This window comes from Gobio gobio (genome assembly GCF_949357685.1).
Source record: "Gobio gobio genome assembly, chromosome: 1".
Classification (NCBI taxonomy): domain Eukaryota; kingdom Metazoa; phylum Chordata; class Actinopteri; order Cypriniformes; family Gobionidae; genus Gobio; species Gobio gobio.
The window spans coordinates 29837024-29861934 of NC_137097.1; the positions used below are offsets into that span (position 1 = coordinate 29837024).

Consider the following 24911-nt stretch of genomic DNA (forward strand, 5'->3'; position numbering starts at 1 on the left):
AAGTGTGTTCCTGTCACATATGCAGCTGAACATCATGTGTTAGTGGTGTTGGGCGAGTTGCTCAAGCATGTATTTGAATCAGCTTAGCAGATCAAAGTGGAGATCAGATTTCAATCACCTATCCACGATCAAAAATGAAAGCTTCTACACAGCAACACATGTGAATTGTTTACTGCCAAGAGCAATACTGCACATTTTCAATCAGACGCAACTCCAGAAGTAACTCATCCTTATGCTGAGATGAAGGGTCATGCATGTTTCTTTACTTTACTACGGTATATGGGCATGTTTGACCCACTTTGCAACTCTTGCACTTTCACTAGTTTATATCATTTGTCCAATAACATTTTTTCTGAAACATTATGAACGTTTTCTCCTGTAAGATATGTGTGACGGATGTCTTTGTCTTGCTAAGGCAAGATCTTGGGAGCTTGATCTGCTTTTAAAGGGGGCCTATTATGCAAAATTCACTTTTATAAGGTGTTTGAACACAGATGTGTGTCCACGCAATACATTTTTTTATACTCCCCATCAATCATTATCAATCTCTCATAACGCTGTTCCAGATTTTATTACTAATGTTCTGTTATTGGATGTACAAACGAACATCCGAACCACTAAGGAATTTCATTTATGAAGGAAAATATAATAAAAAATATATTTGCGCAAATCATTTTACACATGACTGCTTCACCAACGAGGGTCAGAACAAGGCTGGATTTGTGAAAAAATTGTTTGCAAATTTCCTTTCTGAATGAGCTTTCTAGAATGCTGTACAGCTAATATGGCTAAAGTTACCATCGTCTCTGACTGTATTTACAGAGACTAGAGATGTGTCATTAGTTTTATCCTGAAAACGTCAACGTCTGCGTAATTCATAAACACACATTTATTATGCATTGTATAGTCAGGTGACAGACTTTTTACGTTCCCACACGAGCACCTATACAACAGTTTATAGAATTTATAGATTTATAGATTATAGATTTATAGATATATAACAGAACATGCTAGTCGATGAGTTGAATCAACATAACTCCACAATAACTAACGTTACATAAATGTATCCACTAACCATTCAGAAACGTCCAGGTGAATCTAAAAGTCTGTGTCTCTCATCTGTGTTGACTCCGGTTCAAACATGTAAGGCTGCACTTAACACTGGTTATTTCTGACATTTTGGCTGAGTGAGATTCGCCCAGACCAAGCTCAATCTTTTAAGATTGAACATTGGTCTGGGGAGTCGGCTCTGTATTTTCTACTGCACAAGAGGTGTGATCAACGGGCATAGTTCAAATGACTCTGTACGCAATAGGATAGTCCTTCAACCAATCAGACCAACGATCCATTGCTTCTCTATCCGTCATTGTGTTAAATTTGAATTTGGGATTTTCCTTAGTTGTCAGTTATAGTCATCAAAATTATAAGAAATAAACATTTGAAATATATCAGTCTGTGTGTAATAAATGAATATAATATACAAGTTTCACTTTCTGAATGGAATTAATGAAATAAATCAACTTTTTGATGATATTCTAATTATATGACCAGCACCTGTATATTACATCTTGTGAAAAGGGACATAATATGCCCTCTTTTAAAAGAAATGCAGCACATTCAAATGATATGTGTGTTCACACTGATAGATATTAAATCAATAGATGTCACCAAGTTGCACTGCTATAGCCATGTGTATCAGGTAGCCGTAGCAGATCACATGAGCTTCACTACATTAATGTGCATCCGCAAAAAAGCCAACACTCTCTGTTGCTCGTGTTGGCAAATCATTCATTGTGTATTTTTACCCCAATATTGTATTAAACTGACATCTCTCAATAACTTCTGTTGACTGACATTCATTTGCAATGTCAGGTAGCATGCATTGCATTGTGGGATACATACAATATTTCATACAGTGTGCATACAACGCAGTTAGGCAAATGCGGTAGGTAACCCAGACATGCAAATAGAAAGTTCATATACAATGCATAATGCAAAAATAGTAGTACGCCATTCCAAACACACCCTGACTCTCCCTGGCTTGGAGCATCAACTCAGACAGACAAAAATACATATCCAAATACAAAGACAATAATTAGCCTCTTCTATGTCTGTAGGAGCTCAGCAAACTCATGTTTTGGTAGGACAAGGAGATTTGCACAAATACAAATGATGAGTGGTTCATCCAGGGAATGCAACACTATCGTCTTCAAAACGAGGAACTGAGTTTAGGGCCAGCTGGTTTATTTTCTTGCCTATTCTTATCCTTCGTCTGATCCAGCAGGACTGCAGTGATTAGTCCGTTTGATGTTGGCCTCTGAATCCCCAGGGATGTGCCCCCTTCCCTTCCTCCCCCACCAGAGCCGGACTGGGCCGAAGCCGAGACTCAAAGAGATCCGCAGCTGCAGACGTGGGACAACACAGTCGGGCCAAACACATATCCCTGTGGCACTCCCCTCCTGTGAGTTTACGCCGCATTTTAAGACAAACATATTGTACTGTCATTTGCAGTGATGGGAACGTAGTTGGGCTGTTTGTGGAATGTGTGCTTATATAGGACTAGAAGTAAAGGAAATAATTCTGGTTCAGCTCCAAGAAGTTCTGTATCACTTTCGTCAAAATAAGACGAGTATGAACATTCAGAGCTCGTCATGTATATGCATTTCCTCTGATGATCAGACAGACACACTGATCAAAAAGAGCTAACTTTGTTTTTCCCCCCACTGTGGTAGCTCACTATGGTATTGCCATAGCAACGGAAGGTTAAACAATGCACCAATTCTCATTTGCATTGGGAAGGGGGTGCGTCTTTTGATGTGAAGGGGGCTCAGGACAAACAAACAGCACACCAGCTGCTTGTATCTGCACGCATATACATGTTTAAATTCACATGAGCATATCAAAAAGGGCACGTAAAAGCCTAAATACGTAACAAAAAAAAAATGATGCAAGCCATGCTAAACATTACATACATTTTCAGCCTCTCTGTCCCACTTATGCGCATGAAAGTGTGTCCAACATGCCGGGATATAATGCGGTGAGCAGCCACCATTTTATGCGGTTTCATCTCGTTTAAATTTCTCTGCTCATCCTCTGATCTCTGCTATCAGGCGTTGCTCTCTTGATGTGTGCGCTGGCTGGCTGTTTGAAGTTCAGCGCTGACTTTAAAGCGGCCAAAAGACCCTGAACGGCAGGTAGGCAGCAGACCGGGGATCCTGGCTGCTCGTTAGCCCAATGACTGTTTAATTAGCTCGACGAGGACTGCAGCGTAAATGCGGCTGCCTATTGACACAAATGGGCATCTGTGTTGTTCATTGCTCATGCGGGGCTAATTTATTCATCCTAAGCCGTGTGTGTCTGGCGCACTAACGCGTACGTCAGATAACGGCACTCGTTTCATCTCCACACTTTAAAGCAACGGCACAGGAAAAAAAAAAACACAATTCAGCAGATGAAAGGAAGCGCTGTGCTGTACGGAACAAGACATGCAAAACGTCCTGGAATGGTTTTAAATTACATATGTGCCAATGACAGCCAGACCTGATTTCTTTCGTTTATTAGCTGTCCTATTTCAGTGCTTCTTTTACAAAAGAGCCAACAATAAACCGCTGGGAGGTTTGTTACTAAAAATTGATCTTTTGTGATGCAAAGAAATTAAATATTGTTGCAACATTTATGTTAGATCAATGCAGTTGTTTGAATATGATATAAAACAGTGAATTCATCATTCTGTATTATATAATTTCCACTGTCCTGTATTAGTAAATAAATAAAGGTAAATACAACACTTTTTGAGGAGAATGTGAGTGGTGCTAAAGACATCCCAATTCAGACTATTATAATAGAGCATTTCAGTAGGGGTGTACGATTCCAGGTTTTTTGGAGTACCCACTGTAGGAGTAGATGTAATCAAAACAGGGTCAGACATAAGACAAGATGGCAGTCGTTACACACTAAAATAATTTATTTACCCCCGACAAAAAGTCTTAAAAGCCCCTTATTAAAACACACTTTTAGTGTGACTGTTCAAATTAGTCCAATTTAGCGATGACGTGATGAGTAGAGCTATCAACGTTGCTACCTAGTTGTTGCCAATACCTAATTTTACAGTGGGAAAATTCACGAAAAACAGCTGTAGTCGAATATTATGTCAGAATTATATAAACGATAAAGAAGGTATTCTTTAATGAATTATTCTTATTATAGGCTAATGGTAGGGTGATGGCACTAAAAGCACATGATCATTGTCTTTAAAGGTGCTTGGACAGGAGAGTTAAATATACTAAAAACGTACACAATACATACCATAATGTACACTTATTTTAATGATTATGAACACAAGGTTAACCATGGAAAACCAAATCTATATTATTGCATTAATATACCACCATTTAAACTAAAGCTGGCACGAGGTATGTATAATAACAAATTAAAGTGATGGATGTTCTCTATTTCTAAAGTGAGCTACAGTACATGTAGGATAAATGTGTGTGACAAAGTTTCTGCGACAGTTCTCTCATTTCGTTCACTTCTTGCTTATACGTATAGTGCACTCAACTGCCATGCACTATATAGGGATTAGAGAATCGGTAAACAAGTGTGCACAGCAACAGAGTCGACACAGAGAGTGGATTGTGAGTCCTGTGCTGGAGTCGACCCCGACTCAGAGGCTATTCAGAGTCGAGGAATCCACTCTTTTGGAGTCAACTCCCCATCACTACATTTCAGTAATGACAGGGCTTGATGCTTACTTTTTTCCCCCACGGAGCACCTGTGCTCCTAAATTGAATAATTTAGGAGCACATTTAGAAACTTTATGGGCGCAACTAACTATTTCTGCATTTATATATAAAACACACAGTCACATATTTAGCCATACTAGTGTTATTTTAGTATCTCTGAGATATTATATCTTTTGCTAATCTAATTTAATTCTGCGTTCATTTTAATTTTAATTAAAAGTTCCAGTAATTATCTTTAATATTAATCTGTATAGTTTTTATTCATTTTATTTCAGTTTTAGTTTGGTACAGGGTAATTTCAACTAAATGAAAATAAGAAAAGTTTAAGTTTTGTTTGTATTTTATATCAGTTAACATATATTTCAAGTAAAAAAACTTTTTTTATGGTTTTAGTTTTTGTTAACTATAATAACACTGATACTAGTAAAAGTCTACATATTTAATGATGTGTCAAATAATGTTATTTGTCTTTCCATCCTGTGATGGGGCGTCCCAGACAGAAGCTACAATAGTTTATTTTAAATGGAAATTAAATGACATACAGTTTGTGTAGCCAAATAATAACCAGGGTGGAAACTGGACACACGGCATGACTTTTATTTAATAAACAAACCCAAAATACACCGGGACTCTTATTTTGAAATGTATATGCTTTATTATTGCAGGAGCTCATTCAAATTCAGATGAATGTCATTTACACCTAGGCTGAATCTGAAGTCGCCCCCTATATCCTTAAATAGGGCACTATTTGAGGGGACAGCCATTTGTAGTGGTGTCTGAAACATAGTGGATGTTATTGAGTGCACTCATTCAATCCCACATTGCACCACAATAACGTGTGTACAGTCTGAATTCACTCTGAATTCACTAACTTGTTTTCATTCCCTCCTTCAAGTGAACTTTATTAGTGGACTAAAGTAAAGAATAGTGATTAAGGGTTTAGGGGGAGATTTCAGATTCAGCCCTAGAATGGCTTGAGGGTGAGTAAATCATTGGGTAATTTTCATTTTTGAACCATCCCTTTAAGCTTCCAACAACTCTTTCCGTCTTTATGTAAAACACATTTTCCATGAAAGTTTGAGTTGGAATAGTTTGCAAGTGCTTTGCAAGTGATTCGGTGACAACCTCTGTGGTCATATTTAGCCACTTGTTAGCAATCGCCTTTTTGAGAGTGTCTTGAGCTTGTGTTCACCACAGACCAAACCAAAAACCCATACCCCCCCCCCCAAAAAAAAAAAAAAAACAATGACTCCGGGACAAAGGAACCTGAAGTGCTAAAGTACTAACACGTTATATAATAGTCACCCCAGCAGCGCTCTACTGCACATGTTCATGCAGTGCCCCTGCTCTTATTTTGCAGAGCTTCACATGACTGAGAATTAGAGAGAACGGTCAAAGAAATTTGTTTAGTCACCCTTCTTCCATTCTTAATCGATGATTGAGTCAGACCGACGTCAGAAGCAATAAACGTTCAGTCGTATAAACCAAAATTTCTTCCTTTTTTTTAGTTGACAAGTGAGACGCCATCTTAGTGGTGTTGTGGGTGGTTCTCAGGCTGTTGTGAAGGTGTTTTGGGTAGTTTGTGGGTTGCGTAGTGGGTTAAAGGGATAGTTTACCCAAAAATGAAAATTCTGTCATCATTTACTCACCCTCATGTTGTTCCAAACCTGCATGAGTTTCTTTCTTCTGTTGAACACAAAGGAAGATATTTTGAAGAATGTTGGTAATCAAACAGTTGATGGTAGCCATTACCTTCTGTATTTTTTTTCATACTATGGAAGTCAATGGCCTACCGTCATCAGATTACCAACATTCTTCAAAATATCTTCTTTTGTGTTCAACAGAAAAAAAGACACTTATACAGGTTTCAAGGCTCGAAATTGTGACATTTTGGTCACATATGCTCCTGAAATTAAATCGCGACCTCAAATTTTATTTGGGAGCATTTGTGCGAGTGCAAATAATTGTTGTGGTGCGACCTTTTTTCGAGATATATGCACCGGACGACCAAAATTGGAAACTGCCAGTTTGTACAGAATCGCAAGTGGACGTTTTTTAGTTTTATTTTGGCTGATCTCTATTCAGGACTTGCACACAAAATGTGTTGCAATCGTTTCCCAAAATATAATTTGTGTGACAATATTACAAAGTCTGTTAACAGGATGTTAACACAGGCCAGATATGGGACACACTGAAGCAGCGAAACACACAGCAGCAGCAAAAATACCAGACACAGCAAGATCACTGTTCGCAATGCTCGAAAAATAAAAATATACATTTAAATTGGGGTGGGGGTTTATATGAATCATTTCTGAAGTAAACTGACTGTCTTCCGAACAGTTTCGATGGCATTATCTTTACCTCTTACCTCCGTATAAAGTATGTTAATAAGCGCAGCTGCTTTGTTTACAGCGGTACCCAAAGAACTCTTCTTTTCCATTAGCGCCACCTACTGTCAGACAGTGAATTTGCATGTTCAGTCTGTTGTTGTTTTGTGCAGGTGTGTCTTATGAAACATAATTTCACAAAGCTAAAGTCAAACCATTCTGTATTTGCTCAAAGTCTTGAGATTATGCAATCTAACTTAAATCAAAAACAACTGCTCATGCTTCATGTGCGTAGAGTCTTTGTTTGGATCGTGATTAAAATGCAGTGGTTGCCTCTAATTTTGAATGGCTCATTTTATTTATTTATTTATTTCTGGCCAGTTTGACCAGTTATAGAGCAAATAAACAACAAATAAATTTGCTTAAACAAATAAAAACTGGAATTGGCCAATTTGCTTGTAAAAAAACACGGAATCGCCCATGAAAAATCATGATCGGCGAATAACTACCATTTTCATTTCTCTACAAAACATGGTGTTGTTTTAAAATAAAATAAATATTTTTAATATATATCAACTGTAGTTGTGGTGCTCCTTAATTTTCAGTGGGTGATCCTACATTTTTGCTGGTGCTCCTAACTTTTTGAAGATAATTTCAAGCCCTGGGTTTGGACTAACTTGACTTTTGGGTGAACTATCCCTTTAAATCTAAAAGAGCTCACCCTCAAGTCTCTAAAATATTCTGGTCTCTAGCAAGTCTATACTGACATGCAGGTGAAGTGTGATCGTGTAGAAAACTAATAGCACACATATCCTTGACAAGCTGCATGAGCAAACGAGGGCCTGAATCTGGCGGGAAACCTCACAGTTTTGGTAGCACGCCTGTACTACATCCCGGTTGAGAGAAATCACAGTATTTGGGTGTGCACTGTATTCTTCTTTGAGCACATACTCCCCACACCCAAACACTGTGTAACTGTCATTAGTAGCCTCTAATTCTGTACCAGGATCAGGAAAAAAAAGGTAAAATGAACAATAATGCCCTCCAAATTCTAAATTGATTGACTGTTGTGCTAAAAATTAAATGTGAAAATGAATAAAAAAGTAGCGACATTATATTTGAATCACGTCAAAAGGAGAAATGTAAAAAAACGTCCTGCATGCACTCCACCATATAATGGCAGTGAATGGCGACCAAAACTTTACAAAAATTATACAAAAGTATCACGCAATGATACAGTGAGACGTGCGCCATATATGGAAAGTGTTCAAGAGGCATACTATAAGGTTTGGCGAGAAAGAAACCATATTATTCAGTCAAAATACTGAGCTCAGCCGTCAGCAGCCGCTCAGGCAATAGAGACAGAGCGTATTTAGGCCACGCCCACACCGAGGGGGAAAACAATCCAACGCTCTCCATTGACTTTGCATTGCGTGAGGCTGCATCCTTGTCATCTCGGACTTATAACAAAAAACAGAACAATGTCTAAAAGCGGATATGTGACAAAGTGTACAGCAAACAAGCTAAAAAACACAAAAATAAGTTTTTATAAGCTGTCGACCCAAAAAAACGAGAGTTTAAGGAGACAAAAGTGGATAAAGGCAGTAAAATGTGATGCTTCAGCAGGAAGAATGGGTACATTTTGGGATCCTGACACTCAGTATGTCTCAGTATGCCTATGTGTGCAGTAAATATGTTGTCACTGTTAAGTCGAATATCCAAATGTCAGTTTTATATATTATATTTACTGTCACTGATTATGTTCCCCTCTAGTGGGTGTAGTTCTCAGTGTAATATAACGTGTCGCACTCTGTCTCAATGGCCTGTGTCCACTTTTTTGTCTTTAAACGCTCGTTTTTTGGGTAAATAGCTTATAAAAACTTCAGTTTTTTTGGTTGTGGGGTTTGTTTAGCTTGTTTGCTGTACACTTTGTCACATATCCGCTTTTAGACATTGTTCTGTTTTTTGTTATAAGTCCGAAATGACAAGGATGCCGATTCACGCAATGCAAAGTCAATGGAGAGCGTTCGATTGTTTTCCCTCCCGGTGGGCGTGGTCTTCAGATTATATCGCGTGCCGCTCTGTCTCTATGTTGTCATGACAACCGGTACACAACATTCACTTCAGGAGGTTTACCTTATTATTAGTATTATTGTTTTATTTCTTATCATATACCTATAAGACGAGCGTCACGTTTGTTTCTATTGAGCCTGATTTCGCAAAATGGTGCGTGTGTGCTTATCAGTGATTGGCTGTTTCTGTTTTGAAGTCCATAAAAGTGCATCCATCCATTATAAAAGTGTTCCACATGACTCCAGGGGTTAATAAAGGCCTTCTGAAGCAAATCGATGGGTTTGTGTGAGAAAAATATCCATATTTAAAACTTTATAAACTGTAATCTCTAACTTCCGCTAACTGTCGTCTGCGCTAGGGCTGAACGATACATCAAATTTTCATCGTCATCGCGATATGAACTTGCGCGATGAACACATCACAACAGAGAGCCTGACACGATAAATAAGGGAAAACAGTTTATTACATGAGCCAATCTGAGTAACGTATTCTGAATACTTGGATTACTTCCACATAGAATTTTTATAATTGTTTTTTTTAGAATTTTTAGAATTGAATTTTTAGAATTTTATAAGTGTAGGAATGCGGCCATCAAATCCTGCTTACGTCAAACAGGGCCAACGGCTCTTGGGCTAGTAAATCAGCACATAGGAGAATGTAAAGTTGCACGTCAACTAAGCAGGAGCACCGGCGCTGGTCGGCCAAAACACTTTTTTTTGTATGTGAATGCTGTTTTACATGAATATTATGACACGAGTGAAGCACAAAGCTTTATTTACAAAATAAATAATAGGTTTGCAATTAAATGTTACATCTCAGCCATCTCAGCATATGGATTCATACCGAACGAGAGAGGCTTTGTGTGGTGAGCCAAATTTAAGTTTGCTTGCGTTTTGCGATCTGGTCACACGATTTTCCACGAATTTAACAATAGGCTTACTCCATTTTATTCTACTGGACATGGAATCTCTTATTTATTTTCCTAAATCCTCATTTACGTCTCTCACAGGGGATTAAACGTTTCTTCCTTGTTTGATTTATTTAGGAGTAGCCTAGGCTATATTCGCATCATTTACTGTGGTAAAGTAGAAAACGGAGTAGGACAGATACACTTCAAACTTTACTTTATTTAACACAGTTTGTGCTTGCTTTTAGACTTGGTCAAGTTTATGTGTAGGCTATAGCGTATTTCATACACGCCGGAGATTTTTAGTTTTGCTTTCTTTCACAGCGCATAATCAAACAAAGTCTAAGTTCTTGACCCTACGGAAGATAATTTTGTTCTTCACATTTTACTACAAGTAGCCTATCAGTTTTGGAACATCAGGAGAAAACATGAAGATATTAGAAAACAATGCTTCTTTCCTGCGCGTGTCATCCCTTTCAGCGCAAAGAGGCATATGACTCAAGTATGTGGGGAAATATAAACACATTTTTTCTTTAACTAATATTTAACTTATATTATTTATATTTCCATTATTTACAGATATTTATTTAAATGTTTTACAGGCTGTAGTTTGTTGTTTCACTGAAAATAAACACGCATGTTTGAGCCTTGTTTATATTTTTTTAACTACAGCTTACATTTTGAAAATAAAAATATAAACAAATAATATATATTTAACAAATTTATAATTTATATTCGTTAAATATATATTTTATATATAGGCATATATATGTATATATTTAACGAATATATAACAAATTTATATATATATATATATATATATATATATATATATATATATATATATATATATATATATATATATATATATATATATATATATATATATATATATATATATATATATAATATAAGCTATATAATAATATATATATAGGCGTGCGTGCGTGTGTAACCGCACCCCCAAACACTGCACAGTTGCACTGCTTGCCCTGCAGTGTTATAGCCTATTTCATTCTTTCTTCTCTTTCTTTAATATGAAATGCTGTTTGAATTTCCAAGATAGAAACGCTTTCTTGCCCTGGATCTGCTGTTCTGGCTCCATCTCTACCTCCAGCTCCCGCTGCTCCTCTTCCGACTCCATTGTGACTGACACGCAAACCGTGCATTTTTTTGTTTTCATATTGGGGCTTCTGAGAAATGCATTGAGTTGGCTTAATTTATTTAGAAAGTAAATAAACTTATGAAACAGAGAAGTATCGTAAATGTAATCCATTGATTTCAACAATGTAACTGTATTCTAAATATCAACTATTTAAATTGTAACTGTAACGGAATACAGTTACTCATAATATGTATTATGAATACGTAATGCCGGTACATGTATTCCGTTACTGCCCAACACTGAACACGACCTATTAAAGCACTAAGACATGGGAACAGTATAGCGTACATTCACATTTGAATATTTATCGCAAGTCATATCGTCATCACAATATTAAATAATGTTATTGCACATTGCAGCTTTTCCTCATATCGTGCAGCCCTAGTCTGCTCGTTCACGAGAGACTGGCGTTCCAGTGTATGATGTAGGACACACACTGGAACACCAGTCTCTCGTGAATCCACGTACAACAGTTAGTGGAAGTTAGATATTACAGTTTGTAAAGTTTTAAATATGGATATTTTTCTCACACAAACCCATCGATTCGCTTCAGAAGGCCTTTAATAACCCCGCGGAGCCGTGTGGAGCACTTTTAAAATGGATGGATGCACTTTTATGAACTTTAAAACAGCCATTCACTGCCATAATAAAGCTTGGAAGAGCCAGGACTTTTTTTTATATAACTTTGTGTTATATAATTGTGTTCGTCTGAAAGAAGAAAGTCATATACACCTAGGATGACTTGAGGGGGAGTAAATCATGGGCTAATTTTCATTTCAGGGTGAACTATCCCTTTAAGGTTGAACCACTGGAGTCACATGGACTATTTTAACAATGTCTTTCCTACCTTTCTGGGCCTTGAACTTTGCAATAACTTTGTTTGCTTTCTGTATATAATTAATCCCCAAATTTACAGTACAGCTTCCTTTTTTGCTTTCAATCACAAAAAACATGTTGATGGAAATACACTGTAAGTGATACTGGAACAAAGCGACAGAAAAAAAATCTGAAAGTGTGTCAAGGAAAGGTATTCTAGGAAAAACTATAAATTCAGGACCAGGTCTTGTGCTCCAGGCAATGATGATGTCACATGTCCATTGGCAGAGTTAATGACTGAAATCTAATTAAACACGCAGTTACTGCCAAGAGTGTGTGATGCACCAGAACAAGGGCCAAACAAACAAACAGCAAATAATGAGCTCATCGGTGGGCCGAATCCAGCCTGATGTCATTCTTCAACCTAAATGGGAAGTTTTCCACCAATGTTTGGATGTTGTAAATAATCTCACATCTGCGTCTAGTGGGTACGTTAAACGTGGCACGCAGCTTGTCAGGGGAGTTTTGTTCTTTTATTTTTTCTGTGAGTGACAGTGAAAAAGCGAGGCCAGACAAACTAACCTGAAGTGTGTGATTCCACCCGGCACACAAACCCTGCAAGCTTCCTCAGAACGCCATCCTAACCACTTCCACATCTCCCGCTGCATTCCTGCGGTTGGGAACGGGCTCCGGGAGCACAGGCAGTAACCCCACGCTAGCTCCACATCTAAGGGCTCTGCTGTGGGCCAGGAGATGGCCTTCCCAAAACAGGACTTAGAGCAGAGCCTCTTCCACAGCCCCATAATCCAGTCCAGACCACAGCATTGTTCACATTTTACTGGTCTCTGCTAGCACTCAACAATACAGGAGCACTGCTGGATGTTACGGCTCCAGAGCCGTCAGGGAGGCAAGACTGAGCAAATATTGCCCTTGACACTCAAATGAGAATCAGCATATAAATAATAGTATACAAAATACTTGTAAATTAGGGGTGTTGCGATATACCGGTATTGGCGAAAAGCGTAATATTTTAAATGAACAGTATCGAGGGTATGCATTGACGTCACTTTCCCGCCAGAACACGCCCCCTCAGCCGGACTGAGTGGCCGAAGAGCTGAGCATTACTGGAGTTAATAGGGGATAACAAAAAGTTATCAGTTTAATCTAAAGGTTGGACTCCATATAGTGTTCCTTACAGTGATCCATGGATAGTGACATGCAGCCAGGAATCGTGTTTTCCTGACATTTATATGAGCCTGATTTCGATACATAAATATTTAATCACCGTCAAGTCATCACAATTTTGAAAATGAATCCCACTTGTATGCGGATATGGGTCTATGTATTGAAATGTGGCCGCTAGTCAAGAATGGAAAACAAAAGTTTTATTCAAATTCTGAATATATTATAGGCCTATTAATTATGTTAGTAATCGCCTAGACAGCGTGCAAAGAGCGCTCCCTTTATAATCACTGAAAGCTGTCACTCATTCAATGAACAGATCTCACACAGTCCCGTTATATTAATCAGTGAAGCTGAGGGCACAATGAATGTCTTATTTACATCATGTCTACACCACTGATTTATATAAATGACTGGATTGCTCATGACGTCATAAAAAGTGAAGCCGCCGCGCCGCCATGTTGGTATTCCCTAGTTAGCTCACGCGTTCTATTGAATTAATAGGACATTTTATGATTTTGCTGAGAAAACATTGGCTAAGGAGACACCGTTTTTATATCTAAAATCTCTCTGTACATTCTTACAACACAAACGTCCTCAGCAGGAAAATGGTTATTTGTTTATGGTCAGGAATTTCCCCAGCTGATTAAAAAGTTACGTTCATATTCAATACAGTAGTGAACATCAGCTCAACGTGCGGACGGGACACTTCAGCGTATGTATTACAACTGTCAAAGCGCACATTTTGAAATCGGAATAAAGATGTATGCCTTGTAGTCAAGTCAACCTTATTTATATAGCGCTTTTAACAATGCAGATTGTTTCAAAGCAGCTTTACAGTGTTAAACAGGAAAATAATGCAACATAATTTTATTCAGCCGTATAGCCATTCTGGAGAGAACGGTGATGTCATCAGCTCATTTCAATTATCATACAGTGACAGTGTTGGCTTTAGATCAGTAATTAGATCAGTAATTTTGTTTATATGGTTAATTTAGTTTAATAATTAGATTTATTTGGATATGTAGTTGAAAAATTTAGTTTTGTAGCCTGAAATCGCGTTGTACTGTTGCGTTTATGGATTTATGTATTTATGTTGTGCTGTAGTATTGTTTTTATTCATACAGTAGGCTAACTGCAAATGTTTCAACAATGATTTCGTTAACAGCATGCATTTTGAAGCAGTTAATTATTTAAATGATGATTAAATAAATATGTAATTCAACAACATGCCATACAAAACACTTTTATGAAAAACTTATACTCATATAACACTTAGATTATATGGAAACTGTTAACAGCACAAATTTGCGCTGTCTTCAAGAGTCTGAAATAGGCGTTGCTCAATCAGGAAATAAAATACATACATCATAACGCTGACTACTTTATTTCCGAGATGATGCATGGCAAACTTTGAATTGTAATACAATATAGTGCAATATAGAGGCTTGTATTAATTTTGTATAAGCTATTCAAATCAATTTCTGCAGCTTAACACAGATATACATTAATAATGAATATTTCCTCCATAATTGCATACATAAAGAAATATGTTTGTGTTCAGTTACGTTACCTGTGTCGGCAGTGTGCAGTATACACACCCACATTAACGATTTCAATATATGACTCATCCTCTCCGAAAAGACCATAAACATTATGGATAACATCTGAGGTAACTATTAATTTACATACATATATCGTAAAGCTAATCCTGTGAGACTGAGACGCTGCAAATTGTGTGATATTAGGTCAATGTTTTGGCTGTACGTCAATGATGCCCTCTGCTGGTAGGGAATAGTAAGATGGCCGCTCGGTGGCTTCACCGCCTGATGGCAGTTTAGAACGCGATGAGCAATCCAGTCATTTATAAAGATCAGTGGTCTATACTTAGAGAGGATTTACGCACGTGTAGAACTCAGCACTGGACAAAAACTCCAGCGGTGAGTGGATTCTAAATTCAACACCTGTGATTGGCCATTGCATTCATGAAATCAACAAACATGTCTGTGGAAATTGAATCTTTTGATGAGTGTAAACACAGATATCCATCCATCCATCCATCCATCCACCTCACAGGTGTGGCATATCAAGATGCTGATTAGACAGCATGATTATTGCACAGGTGTGCCTTAGGCTGGCCACAATAAAAGGCAACTCTAAAATGTGCAGTTTTACTGTATGTGTGTGTGTGTGTGTGTGTGTGTGTGTGGGGGGGGGTCAGTCAGTATCTGGTGTGACCGTATAACACATATCCTTCTCATAGAGTTGATCAGGTTGTTGATTGTGGCCTGTGGAATGTTGGTCCACTCCTCTTCAATGCCTGTGCGAAGTTGCTGGATATTGGCAGGAACTGGACCATGCCGTCACACACCTATGAGGTGGATGGATTATCTCGGCAAAGGAGAAGTGCTCACTAACACAGATTTGTGAACAATATTTGAGAGAAATAGGCCTTTTGTGTACATAGAAAAAGTCTTAGATCTTTGAGTTCAGCTCATGAAAAATGGGGGCAAAAACAAAAGTGTTGCATTTTTAATTTTGTTCAGGGTATAATGCAATGCCAATTGACATAGCCTTTATCGCTGAATATAATACTATAAATTATTTAATTTATTTTAAATTTTTATTTGACTAAGAGCATTATTATTTTTTTCTTCTTCAAGGTTTCCATAGATATCGCAATGTATCATTATTGTGAATTCTTTTGGCCCTGATAACAGTGTAGTGAAAAATCTGATATCGTGACAGTCCTATTGTAAATATTACAATATAAGGTATATTTGTATCACAGTGTGCTCTCATTATAGATGTATGTGGTACTTGAGAACAGGAAACGGTGTTTAACGTCCAGCACAGAACATGTTTCCAGGTGCAACAGAATATACAGTGGGATGTTTTTTAAACATAAGTGTATTTTTTTACTTATTAAAGAATACCTTTTTATGTTATTATTTTCTAATGTATTCAAATTATTTTCTACATGCAATGGCAAAGAATTCGCAATGAGGCCAGGTATAAACAAAGTGAATAATGTCAAAAGTGGCAAAAAGTATACTGATGATGTCTACACTACCATTAAAAAAATGTGGGGTCGGTAAACGTTTTTAAGAAAAAGCCAGGTTGCATTTAATTGATCAAAAGGAATAAAAGCAGAAATATTGTACAATAATATTACAATTTAAAATAACTGATGTGTGTTGTGAATATATTGTAAAATGTAATTAATTCCTGTGATCAAAGCTGAATTTTCAGTCTTCAGTGCCACATTTTATTTTTCATTTTCAATGAAATTTTCATTTTCAGTTATCATTATTAATTATTATAAATGTTGAAAACGGTTTTGCTGCTTAACATTTTATGGAAACAATACTTTTTTCAGGATTGTTTGATGAATAGAACACCATTTATTTGAAATACACATTTTTAATTTGACGTAGCAAAATCAGCAGGACATACCTGAGTGCGTCCTCCATCTTGCTCATCTTCCTCTTGCTATCGACCGATTCCTTTTCCAGTTGGGCCTGAAGCATCTGCAGCTGGGACAGGACGACAGAAGTGTCAATCACTCAACACGCTTTATCTGCTCCCGCCCCTCAGCATAACTAGAGCTGATCTCATTTTCTAAAGGTCAGAGGTCAGCCGTGAGCAGCCGCTGGCAGACGGCTGGCCTGCAGGTGTATACGGCCTCTGCTTTGCAGATGTGCCCTTGACAGAGGTCCGCCTCACCGTCCTGCTTTATGACCGGACAGGCCCTTTGAAGGTGGGGCGGCAGGCAGCAGCCAGGTGTCTGAGGCTGATCTTAAAACTTATCTTCAACTGATTGTGTCGGGCCAATTATTAAAGCGGCCTTTTTATGACAGTTCTGAAGCTTTGAAGACTTTTGAAAGGGAGCCGTTTGGCAGCAGCTCCTGTTAAGTCTCATAATTAGTGGGGCAATCAGGTTGGGTCTATCACTGTCCCGTTACGCTGCCCTTTCATTTTGGGAAACACTTGGGTGCCGCTTTGACATATACCAACTTGGTCCTGTTTCCACCTGGTTTTTTGGTGATACGATCACAAGAAACGAGGTCTAAAACATCTTGTGATCGGATCAGTGAAATCACATACAAAGAGGTTTGTGACTACATCACATTTGTAGAGGAATGATAATCCCTACTCGCCGGCCACTCACTTAAAGGTGCAGTGTGTAAATTGTCTCTCCTCCCTTTCGAAGCACATAGAGAAGCTACGGTGGCCGACACAGTCTGAGACAGCAGAGAGTAACTAGCGCTCTGTAGAGCAGTTTGTCCGTTTAGGGCTACCATAGAAACATGGCGACGCAAAATGGCGACTTCACTGTAAAGGAACCGCGGTGTATGGAGATAGAAACAGCTCATTCTAAGGTAATAAACACATAATGGTTCATTATGTAAGGTACACCACTGAAAACATAGTTATGTATATTATATTGTATTTCTGTGAATAGAGCCTCATAAATATTACACACTGCACCTTTAACTTGAAATTGTTATGGGTTGTGTTGTGAGAAAGCGCACCAAACTAGTGATTCAAACTTTGCTCCGTTGCGGTGGAAATGGCAGCTGCGCTCCTTACCCTTTGTCATTCGTTTGCTTTTAAACTCACTCGTAAGCCATGTAACGTAAAATTGTTCATTCAATAGTATTTGCGCGAGCACTCTGTACTCCGCCGGAAGTGACGTCGAGTTTTTGTGAAATAAGAAGGGAGTGTCTCGACGAAATCCGAAAACAGGTGATCACAGGAAACAACCTATGTTTAAAAACCTATGTCAATACCAGGTGTAAATGGCCAAACCATCTGTGATCGGATCACTAAAAGCGCATCTTAACGAGATAGTTCACCCTCAATTTGTTCCAAACCTGTATCTTTCTTCTGTTTAGAAGATATTTTGAAGTATTTTTTTTCTACAATGGAAGTCAATGGCTACCACCAACTGTCTGGTTACCAACACTCTTCAAAAATATCTTCTTATTAATTCAACTGAAGAAACTCACAAGTTTGGAACAACTTAAGAGCGAGTAAATGATGTCAGAATGTTCATTTTTGGGATAACTATCCCTTTAATACCAGGTGGAAACGGGGCCCTTGTAACAAGCACTCGATTTTACAGCCTCAAATCTTCACATCATCAAAGTGAACTAGGGCAATTGAGAGCAGAGGAAATGCTTTTATGTCGAACTAAACCTGCCTGCTTTGGTTTAAACTGCTTCTGAGACTGGACTGGTGGTGATTATGAGGACTGGTCAGTCTCATAACTGATGCTTTTCAAGTTTATTCAAATTGCTTCAATACAATAACCAGGGCTTTCAACTTGAGCTAAAATTTGTGATTAATCATAAAAAGTGTAACATTTGCAAATCAATGTAAAACAATATATAATCATTTTGTTCAACAATTCTACAATCAGCTGCGACTACAGCCAACTGTTTCTTTATAATCAAAGACACTCGCTTTGATATTTCGTTATATAATGACTACGCTGCCCCCTAATAGTCAACCAGAAGAGGCTTAAGGGAGTCGCACACCGGACTAGAAGCTCATCGTTGCACCCCGTCTCTGACAACTCACAGGTTTCACACACCGGACGCACACATTCTATGATTATCAGTTTATGATTAGCAATATTGTTATGTTTAAAGACATTATGATAAGATGATGTCCATACTGTTGTGATTGTACTGTACAATTAAATACAATCGTTGCTAAGTCTGCAGCCTGAACATTTACCTCAGGGCGTAACTTACTTTAACTCAATTCATTGAGAATCTCACCTGAAAACCTGAAAACATTAGCGATCTTCATCCACACAGCCGATTTCTGTATTCTGATCAGAATCAGCGGTTTATCGCATATAATTCAAGGTATTTCCCAATTTCATTGAGTTTTTCGTTGTCTTTATGTTACGCTTTACTCTACGCTATTTTCAGCAATAGTATCCAGTTGAGGTGTGTGACCTATTCAACCAGTTAAACTATAATTCTGAGTCGTAGCTGGGCACCGCAGACAGACGCCAAATGGTGGCGCTGGTGTGTTAACACTCATAGAAAATAATGTGTTCGGATTTTAAAGACGGGACGTGGCACGACGCTGAGCTTCTCGTCCGGTGTGCGACCCCCTTTAGTCGACTACATTTTCAGTCAGGGACAGCCCAAATAATGACATATCCAAACACATTTTGGCCACTGTACAATATTATTAAAAATATGATATAGCTTAAAAGGCTAGAGGTCGCCTATTCAAAACAAAGGTGTATCTTGATGACATCTAGACTGAGCGTGGAATCTTGTGAGTTGTTGTCTTCATCTCACAGAAAAGAATCGGGACAGGATGCAGGCAGAAATCATGTTCATGGATGAGATTATTAATGTTACTGTAGTTTGAAAAAGGGCGGGGCTGAAAGAGGCGCTGGAGCGATTGCTAATGAGAGACGAGCGTTTCCTCTTCTTCCGCTGTTTTATCATATTACACACATTTGAGTGTGTTGAGAGTTATGTTAAAAAGCTATTCTGTGTGTTTACTCTGCGCTGCAATGAGACACTTGTTCACACTGCAGTGAGCTAGAGCGATATAGGCATGGTAAAACATGGTACTCGCGGTAAATCAAGAACACCAGATTTAAACAATAAGACTAACTGTGTTGAGCTGTAGAACAATCATTAGTCTTCTGTCGATGCATGATCCAAACTGTTTCTCACCTGTCTAATAAAACACATCATATATTAAAGCGTTTTTGGGGTTTCCATGGTTTCTATCAAATAAATCCGGAAATCTAGGGTAATGCGGGTATGATGTCATTGATAGGCGACGCACGGACACGGTCCGTGTCCTGGTTAAAATTGCAGATTTCTCTAGATTTAAACATTCTTGTAAATATTCGGGATAATGTAAGTACACAAGTCAACAAAATATATAACATTGTTCTAGTGGTTTTTGGATATTTTAATCCAAAAATCTTACATGTTGTGCCTTTAAATATAATACTGTGCTTGTGAATAAATTAATTACCTTTTTGTCAGTGATGTTTTGCAGGTCTGTTATCTCTTGCTGCATCTTCTTTTCTTGGTCCTGAACAAAACAAAACAAAACAGATAAATGCACAAACATAAGGTATATTTGTGCACAAACATACTCCTGGGTATATTTGTGGCAATAGCCAACAATACATTGTATGGGTCAAAATTATCCATTTTTCTTTTATGCCAAAAATCATTAGGATATTAAGTAAAGATCATGTTCCATGAAGATATTTTGTACATTTCCTACCATAAATATATCACAAATGTATTATTAGTAGTTATATGCGTTGCTAAGGACTTAATTTGGACAACTTTAAAGGAGATTTTATAAAACAAAAGTCTAGCACTGTTTCCGGGTCTCGAGTGACTAGAGCCACTGTGAGAGGTGATTGTGACTTGGCATTTAGGCGGACCGCCTTTTCAAAGAATGTCCTGTCATATCAGGGAGTGAGTTTCTGGAATAGTATTCCACTGTCAATGAGGGAAAGCACAAGTCTTCCTACCTTCAGGAGTAATTTAAAAGTGTGGCTGAGGGACACACAAATATGCGATCATGGTTAGTCAATCATTACCAAACGTAAAATAAGTGCATTATAAAAAGGGATACGATTATCAGTGTAATACGGATTGTGCAGTAAGAGTCAGTATAACATGGGTTGTGCAATAGGGGTCATGCGGGTCAGTGTAATGTCAGGGCATGTGCAAAATTGTGGTTTGTGCAATACAGTCGATGCTTTCCTGTTTTCTATATGTCCTTTGTTGTCCACTCTTGTTGTTATTGTTTGTTTTAACATGAGGTGATCAATGTTCTTGTCCTTTTCTGTTTATAGTGTATCTGTATGTATTTATTAACTTGTGTGTAACACCAACCTGCGGGGGTCTGCAGATGGAAATTAGCCTAAGGCTATAATCTGGCATATTTACATTTGCAAAAATGTTCATTAATATGTATTGTCCCCTTTTATTAAAAAAAAAAAAAAAAAAAAAAAAAATATTTAGATTTTTTTGCACCCCCAGATTCCAGATTTTCCCTATCCTAACAAACCATACATCAATGGAAAGGTATTTTATTCACCTTTCAGATGATGTATACATCTCAATTAAAAAAAATTTTTTACCCTTATGACTGGTTTTGTGGTCCAGGGTCACAATTGTCATTCACATCTAAAGTCAATATGGAATGACAATTGCATATGAGGCATATGAGGGAAAAAATGTAGGGCTTGATTTTATCCTTACGGATTTTATTGGATGGTGATAAAAGTGACAAGTGATTGGAGGAAAGGATTTGACAAATAAGAGGGCACATGGTGACGTCTGACATTAAAGAAAAGCTTTTACAAGTTATTACATACAGATAAAAAATATTATGAAGACAAATTTGATTTCTCTTGGATAGCATGCACTGCAGAACTGTTCATAAGAAGACCAGGAATGTGATTTCCTGAGGTACATGGGGTCAGACTTGCATTACTTGCATGACAAAGCAACTGATTGTTAATTGAGAGTTGGCAGCAATATCTGATTTGGACTTTTTATATTATGCAAATGAGCAGTGATGTGATGCAGTGACTGTCAATGGAAATGAAGTACCTAGATGTCTGTTACTGTGTTTGTTACTCTATTAATTCTGAATCCCACCACCAATAACAAGAGCAACCAGCAGTATGAAAATCCACTATAGCCAAAGATACAGTGATGTTGGGCATGGAAGGGTGTGTAAAGCGTGAACTACTGACCCTGAGCTGTCTCTGTCTTCTGTTTTCCACTTCCTGTATCTGCTGTTTGAGGTGAATCACAGTCTGTTCCAAATCCTCAATCACCTCTGATGCCTGACAGAAACACACACACAAAAAAACAAAAAAAAAAAACACTGAGATTAGCTCTGTTCCAAAACCTAGTGAGCTGCCTTCTTAGACCGCATTTTCATCACAAACATCCTCCTGATGCAAAGGCCCTTCAGAAGACAGCCTTATAAGAAACTTTGCTATTTCATTCTTCAAGAATACCCATTACAAAAGACAAGTATACTTCAGATTAATTTTCATAAAAGTGTGAGTATATTTTCCAGGTATACTTTATGCAGTAAGTATGCTAAAATCATTGTGTACTATTTCAAGACTTGGGACTAAGAATAACAGCAGTAGACTTTTAGCACACAACTAGCAGAAAACACTTGCATCGCGCCAGGTGTATGATAGGGCCCGAGGACTTTTTTGTCAGTATGAGCCAAGTATACTTATCTATAAATGTATTATGTTTATCTCTGATAAGCACACAACAAGTATACACTCTGGTTTTTAGTTGAAAAGTAGACTAATGGCACTGTTGAATAAACCAGTTTTTTTTCAGAATTGTAAGAAGCTCAGGGAATCATCAAAAATTACAAACAAATGTTTACTTTTTTTAGTAAACATGTTCATATTTTATTCTACAACATAAAGAACATTCGTATCACACCACTCATGATTTTTTTTGTAGCTGTTACGTGTCCTGAAAAAGGTGGTTACTAACAAGTGTCTAAATGGGACTAGAGAGCCTGTCGAGGAGATTAAACTTCATCAGCCGAACAGGTAACCTCAGTCCGCTTTTACAGCCCCATTTATGCTCATTATTGTGCTCTTATTGACTAGTCTAACTCAAACGCTCTGGGAAAATGTTTTGAGATAAAAACTGAAAGAGTTGTCAGAAGCTTTAGTGATGGTGACGTTGAAGTCATGTGACTGTGGTGTAGTGCGTTTATAGCCTACCTTGTTTAGCTTTTTACTTCTGGCGACTGCATTTAGGCTTCAAAATTAATAAAAGTTCTGTGATAATTATCTTGATGGACAAAACGTGTAAGTATCATAAACTTTTGTTGATCACAGTGCTTGTTTTTTTGCGATAATCCAAAAGCCTATGGGAAAATCCTATTGGGTTTTTGTCGAGGGAACCAGTGCGATGCGAACCGCAAGTTGTCCTACAACGTAACGTCACACCTGCACCACTCTATAATAGATTTATAACTACGTTTCAGTTCAGTCACTTCATTTGGCTTAGGATGCTGCAGTAGAAGGTAGCTGTGATGTAGACAGTGAAGCAGCCCACTAGGGTTTGGAACAGAGCTAATATATCAGGGATCTTTGCTAAGCTTGTATATCAGAAAGTTAACGGAATGTTCTGGGTGCAGTAAAAGTTTAAGCTGTCAACTATTACAGGAAATAAAAGTGAGTAAAGCATGTGTAGGTGTGAGAGGTGAGTGAAGATGCCTTGGCTGCAGAGAGGCTGTGCTCCTGCTGGAAGTGGCTCATGTCTGCGTTATGTCTGGCCTGAAGTTTCTGTAGTGCGTCTTCATGCTGGTCTTTCATCTGCTCCATCTCCCTCTGCAGGGACACGGCCCTGAAGAACACAAACACAATCTCTCCAAACTCAAACTCCCATTCACTGCCATTATAAAGTTTAGAAGAGCCAAGACATTTTTTAATATAACTCTGATTGTATTCGTCTGAAAGAAGAAAGTCATGTACACCTTGGATGGCCTTTGGGTGAGTAAATCATGGGGTCATTTTCATTTTTGGGTGAATTACCCCTTTAACATTGTCACTAACTGCAGTGCATTGTGGGACTGCATTATAGTTCAAGGATAGATGTAACGCTGCCTATAGAGTTTGGATCACTCTTCAAGTCAGGTGTGTTTACGAAGCCTTCACATCTGTTACATCAGATCTCTGCAGCTGCGATCAGTCGTATCTGAGCATGTCAGGATTTCGCGTACCTGTGGTTGGCCTCTTGTAGCTCAGTGCTGATGGAGGCGATATGAATCTCTAACTCTGCTTTCTCCTGTGTGACCTTCTGCCGGAGCAGGTTCCCGTTCTCCACCTCCACCGAGAGCTGCTTCACCCGTGTCTCCAGCTCATGCACCATCTGCTCCTAGAGAAGCCGAACAGAAAAAGAAAGATAAGGGAAAGAGACAGACAGTTCATACAAATGAACCAGCTCAAAATAAAAAAGATTCACAGATTTCTATCACTGCAAAAAAAAAATTTAATACAGTGCTTTACACAATACATAAGTAGCTTCACAGTAATAAACGTGAAAATGACAGCGTTAATGTTCATCAATTATAAAAATAATTTCCAGCTGTAAAGCAGCTATACAGAAGACAATAGTGTTCTTATTCAGCTTTAAGTTCACCCAAAAATAAAAATGGAAAAAAATACTATGGAAGTCAATGGAGTCCATTGGTTACCAACATTCTTCAAAATATCTTATTTTGTGTTCAGCAGAAGAAAGAAGTTCATACAGATTTGGAACAACTTGAGGGTTGAACTTTGGATGAACTATCCCTTTAATGTACACTGAAAAAAACTTTGCTAAATGAGCTAAAGCAACACAATTGCTATACATTTTGTCCTAACTTAATTTGTGTTCAATCCACTTAAATATATGTCAAATTGATGTTTACTTAATCCGTTTGTGTTATTACATGAATGATTTGTGTTGCATTAACTGAAACTGGGCGGGGCTTGTTAGTTCCCAGCATGCTTTGCGTATGGCTAAATCAAGAAAGAGTAAATGGTAAATGGTAAATGGACTGCATTTATATAGCGCTTTTTAACAGACCTACGGCCATCCAAAGCGCTTTACATTTTGCCTCACATTCACCCATTCACACACTCATTCACA

General features: G+C 38.0%; 1 protein-coding gene across 2 annotated transcripts in view; it reads right to left on the reverse strand.

The window, feature by feature from the left end:
• cep112 (centrosomal protein 112) overlaps positions 1–24911 on the reverse strand; it is a gene marked incomplete at its 3' end in the record, with an annotated part of 236226 nt that overhangs the window by 134213 nt on the left and 77102 nt on the right. For both annotated transcript variants that reach the window (XM_079815822.1, XM_079815823.1), the window contains exons 13-17: positions 24001–24155; positions 23495–23624; positions 21986–22078; positions 20236–20295; positions 16669–16748 (exon numbers count right to left, since the gene is read on the reverse strand). In XM_079815822.1, coding sequence (XP_079671948.1) covers positions 16669–16748; positions 20236–20295; positions 21986–22078; positions 23495–23624; positions 24001–24155 — 518 coding nt within the window. The remainder of the gene's footprint in view (positions 1–16668; positions 16749–20235; positions 20296–21985; positions 22079–23494; positions 23625–24000; positions 24156–24911) is intronic.